The sequence below is a fragment of the Cryptococcus neoformans genome, chromosome 1 (assembly GCF_000149245.1).
Source record: "Cryptococcus neoformans var. grubii H99 chromosome 1, complete sequence".
Lineage (NCBI taxonomy): Eukaryota > Fungi > Basidiomycota > Tremellomycetes > Tremellales > Cryptococcaceae > Cryptococcus > Cryptococcus neoformans.
Window position 1 is genome coordinate 862,501 of NC_026745.1, and position 5,000 is coordinate 867,500.

The 5,000-nt window shown below is 49.7% G+C and overlaps 2 protein-coding genes across 2 annotated transcripts in view; one reads left to right on the forward strand and one right to left on the reverse strand.

Moving 5' to 3' along the window:
• Positions 1-1,830, reverse strand: part of CNAG_00336 (hypothetical protein) — a gene marked incomplete at its 3' end in the record, with an annotated part of 2,302 nt that extends 472 nt beyond the window's left edge. Inside the window, exons 1-3 of the mRNA XM_012191271.1 lie at positions 1,095-1,830; positions 415-610; positions 92-364 (exon numbers count right to left, since the gene is read on the reverse strand). Of these exons, the coding sequence (XP_012046661.1) occupies positions 92-364; positions 415-610; positions 1,095-1,157 (532 nt within the window). The 5' untranslated portion in view covers positions 1,158-1,830. The remainder of the gene's footprint in view (positions 1-91; positions 365-414; positions 611-1,094) is intronic.
• A 394-nt stretch (positions 1,831-2,224) lies between these two features.
• CNAG_00337 (hypothetical protein) overlaps positions 2,225-5,000 on the forward strand; it is a 4,139-nt gene continuing 1,363 nt past the window's right edge. Inside the window, exons 1-4 of the mRNA XM_012191272.1 lie at positions 2,225-2,708; positions 2,764-3,257; positions 3,470-4,237; positions 4,301-5,000. The exon at positions 4,301-5,000 is cut by the window's right edge and continues 325 nt beyond it. Coding sequence (XP_012046662.1) covers positions 3,084-3,257; positions 3,470-4,237; positions 4,301-5,000 — 1,642 coding nt within the window. The 5' untranslated portion in view covers positions 2,225-2,708; positions 2,764-3,083. The remainder of the gene's footprint in view (positions 2,709-2,763; positions 3,258-3,469; positions 4,238-4,300) is intronic.

Consider the following 5,000-nt stretch of genomic DNA (forward strand, 5'->3'; position numbering starts at 1 on the left):
ATACGTAAGTTATATATCAAGCTATAAAATTCCACAAGACAAATTTACGCCACAAAATCAATTTACGTACAACACATGACTCAAAACTCACCAGTTAGATGCGATCCTTGCAGCGGTTTCTGCCTCCTCATTTTCTGTTTTCCTCTCGTAATACACTTTTGGGCCTCGGAAAGGTCGTTTTGTTTTTCAAAATAAACGGCCTCCCTTGCCCAGTGCTCTTCCTCCCTCTCCGCTCGCGCCATTTCCCGCACTTCCCTATCCCTGTCCCGCTGCGCCGCCTCCGGACGCAACTTCACATCCTCCTCAAACACCTTCCGACCCTCCTCGCTCATCTCCGAAGTAGGCTGTCCATGAGGTCGGGAGGCTACAGAAATGTTAGCAGACATAAAAAGAAAGTAAACAGGACGCATTTACGGTGACCGAGCCGCCTTCGGATTGATTTTTCAAGGAGAGGATGCCGTGAACTTAAATCCCCTCCATCTTCCTCATGACAAGGATTCCCTTCTTCCTGAAGATCATCATTATCATTATCGCCATGGATACTTCTTGATTGGCGTTGTCGATCTTCGCTGGTCCCCTCGTCCACCAAGCGAGGCTCTTCCAGAGGAGCCTTGTCAGAGGACGTGAGACGTGCTCGCTCATGCGGTTTAGAGAGGGATTGCTGTCGTCATCGGTACTCTTCCTAAACAAAGGTCTTGCGCCTTGTCGGTTTGGAAGATCTCGTTCCAAAAGTTGTAATCGGGACAGTAGCGTTCTCGGTGATCTAAAAGATAATTGCCGGCCGTTATGTCATGATTTGATATGATTTGGCGTCTGCGATTAAATTTACCAGCGAGGCTATCATAGGGAATATTCGCATCGCCTGTCGGTATGGATTGTGATGATACCTCCGTCTCCAGCTCCAATTTGCTGAGTTATAGGCAGTTTTATAACCCTTTCTCACAGAGTTATACTATGTGAATATTGGTGAACATGGATTCGTTGAGCATGGGGGATGGATAGGGATGGAGCTTAGTGATAGACTGTTGAAGGGCAACTCACCTTGGCTTCAATGCTCTTAACAGAACGCTTGATCGGCCCTTTTTTTCTCGTACAAGAGTTTTTTGGAATTCCTTTGCTCCTTTTCTCAACGCATAGTCCCCCACGGCACAAGACATATAGCTAATCCCAGCGGGAATCCAATTTTTGAAATAAGCAAAACTCGACTGTTGATCTTCCCCTCCGCAGTTCTTTTCCCAGTCAATTTTTCGACCGGTCCAGTCCACCAGTTCTCTTCCGCTGGTGGAATTCCATCTATCCCCTGACCGGCTGATACCTCAGGCTGATACCGCAGGATTCTTCTTTTAGCACTTGGTGGCGTTAGTGGTCGGTTGGGGCGGAACACTCGCAGATGCTCGGGTCTGAGTCTGAGATGGCTCAGCCGAAGAGTGGCGACGCTGCGAAGGGGAAGATTGCGCGGGCCGGGAGGGTTGCATTGTATCCAAAATTGGTAGAGAAAGTCGTTGTAGAAGACTAGCCAAACGACGAAAAGAGCAGATGCAGGCTGTTGGGATTGTTCTGTTCAGACGTCCAGACGCTCGTTCAGATCGTGTTTGGCGCGTCTCGACCCCGGTCCCAAAAATCAGCCTGAAATGAGCCTGATATTGGCCGTCTGAACGGAATCTGAACGGATCTAGACCTATCTGGAAGAATTGACTCCCCTCGGTGTTGTGCGATTTCAATGTGCGCTGCTGAGTCCTGAGAATCGCTGAGAGCAGGCAGAAAGCAGATCCGCCGAAATTCCGGCAAAAAATGACAGCCTATGACGGAAGCGGCAAGGTACCAATCCAGGCCTTTCCGTTTGCCCTGGGCCTTGGCTGTGCGTGCCTGGAATCTGATTCCCATCATCCCATCAGTCATCAGACAGCCACACCGTCATATCTGCTGCCGCCTCGCAACGAACGAAGTATCCACAACCGGTAATGCCACTATTTGCGGTTGCTTATTTCCCTCCGGACTCTGATCTTTCAACGACCCCGTTATTCGCGTCTGCTTCACCGGTAATGTGGAATAATCGTAGTGTTCATTATGATATGGTACTTTCCGCATGCGTCCGAATGCGGGATGTTGATTGCGTTTGATGCACGTGAAGGGAAGGAACCGATACCCGGAAACTTGGAAAAAATATATTTAAGAATGTCAGGCTAGAGGGCGGTGCACAGCAGCAACTTGGTGCATCCGATGCAACCCGGTCCCCTAAAAGACTGAGAAGCTGGAGGGCGGAAGCTAGACGGAAGTTTGAGGTTGATGATCGGTGACACACCGCCGCCCTACCGGCTCTACCATTAATGTGCAGGAACCCGATTATTTGTCAATGACTGGCCCTTTGCATGGTGCATGATGGTTCATTCTGTAGTGGTCGGTTTCTCTTTTCCCATTTCTGGTCCCCTTTCCGTCGCGAGTATATACAATTACACAGTCCAGACTTCCATTAGCCGATAAATAAGTACAAGGTACACGCATTATTACAAACAGCAGTCCAACGCGCAAGCAAGACGAACGACAAAGCACAACATATATGGTGTCTTGGACGGCAATGCCTTGTAAAGCGGGAAAGTAGGAAGCTGAAGGAAACAAATCGCAAAGATAGGAGATATCAGGATATAGGATATGAGATCCAGGAAAGGGACTGCGACAGGAAAGATTAGGGGTCATTTAGACGTTTTTAGGCGAGCAGCAAACGAAACACGACGACGTTTCGGGTGCTGATGAATGTCGGAATAGTCTAATAAATTATTTAGTCAAGTGATTGCATGGGTCCGAACTCTTTGAACCTGCTTCCGTCTTTTGTTGCCCTCATACATCCTCTCGCCCTGTCTGTTTATCGTTAACACAATTATCGCCACCATCCCCAATTTGCCTGCTGCCAGAACATTTATAGTGACCTCATCGCAGTAGTGGTTGCAGAATAGCCGATCCTCTCATAACAACCGACAGCTGCCGACTCTTTTGGCCACTCGACTTGATTCCAGCAAATAGCAACGATTTCTACCGCCGTCCGCCACGTTTGAATACTATCTTTCAGTTTGGTGTATACAAAGGCAATGACGGGGAACAGCACTGTCTCTACATACTCGGATGGGCTGCTACCCAACGTTACTGAAGGTAATCATGAGATTTTGCGATCCACGAGCATTGGGAAAAGGAAATTAGGAATAGAAAATGGGACAGAAGCGCAGATGGACCCAGATGGGTATGGAAAGCGAGGGCTGAGCGAAGTGAGTACAATTTCAATGTCGATATGGTATGCGTGTGTATGTGCGCAGTGTGATTCCAGCAAATGGCTAGGCACAGGGGAAGATCAGATGGAAGGATCAGTGCACGATAATGACGATTACCCCTTTATCCTGTTGTCCTTTTTTTTCCCTTTCGTTTCATCTTATGAATGACAATCAAGCTGATCGCTGTCATCTTCTTCCTCATAATACAGCCCCCGTCAAGCGACATGAAAAGCACAAACGGAACCATGTCCCAACACCCTGTCCTCACCACCAGTTCAGCTCAATCTATGAGCCGAGGCTCTCCATTTTCCTCAGCAACAACCGCCTCTGAGACAAGAGGGCCGCATCCGCTCGCCCAACCTCCTCTCAATGCCAACGGGTCGAATAGCCCGTCTCCCCTACCTCTTGACTTTACGCCAATTCCTCTTGCGCAAATCACCAATCTTCGGAAATCGCTTTCCCGCCGTCGGTCATCTTACCCTCCCGCGACAACACCGGGTGGATTGGATGGTCTTTTCTCTTGGTCTGCGAACGGGACACCCAAAGCAGATCTCTCATCGCTGTTGGATTCTCTTCCGGGCCTTGGCGAGGGTATAGATGGGAACAAGGGAACGGGATGGACCCCAGGAAGCAACTCTTGGGAGCAATTCATCAATCCGACATCTGATGTCGTGGAGTCGACAGACATGTTGACGAACACGGATTCCCAAATTTCACGCAAGCCTACTGCTCCAAGAGTCGTAAACGGTTGCGTGCCGCAATCTGACGAGACCAAAGGGAATTCTGTTCCTGCAGCCCCTCAGCTCTCAAATCTTTTGCGGCCACCACCACTTACTCCAGGCAAGAGGAACATTCAACAGTCCCATGAATCAGAGTGGAGATCCGCGTTGGCGAGTGTGATTCAAATTGATGGTGTAGGGGAGGTGCCTGTGCTGAAGGTCTTGCAGGAGATTTGGAAACGGGGTGGCGGTGACTCGGTAGGTTTCAAATTTCCCATCCCACACGTTTTGATGATCCGACTAAACTGGTTGGCATGGTAGGTGACTGCGCTCTGTTTATGGCCTAGTATTATCGTGGCCCTGGCCATACCTGCAGACTCGGGACCAGATTTCCGGGTACCTAATCCATCTGCACAATCTGCAATGTCCTTACAGCAGCTATATAACCTCACTATCCGCCATTGGGAGCCGGCTATCTTTTCTGGGCTGCTCGGTCTCTTTGCATCTGGGAATATGCCATCCCCTGCTGCATTGCCAGCGGATCGTGCTTTCCAGTCTCAGCATTACGGTCCTTCGACTCCAATGAGAGACACAGATCTTTCGCAGTGGATAAACCTCACGCCTGGCGCCTGGTCAGCTCAACATGATCCCTTCATCGGTTCGACTGGCCAAAGTACTCTTTTCAAGCCGCAAGCAGCTGAAGATGCAGGGTTCCCTTTCCCTCTCACGTCTGGATTGAAGGCCGGAGAAAAGCCCGAAGATGGTGGACGCAAATCTTTGCCAAACGGGGGTGCGGAGGAAGATCAGATGGGCCAGAGTATTGCCGAGATTCTGGCAAGGATGGAAGAGGACCAGGACGATGATGGACCTGTTTCCGTTGCAGACGAGTCCAAGATTCAGTCTCAGCCGTCCCAAATGTCGTTCACCGAGCTGGGCTCACAAGGAGTTAATCCGCTTGACCAATCGTTCCATCTTCCAACGCCAGAGACGACATCTTCCGAGTCTCCTAATAATCACAATG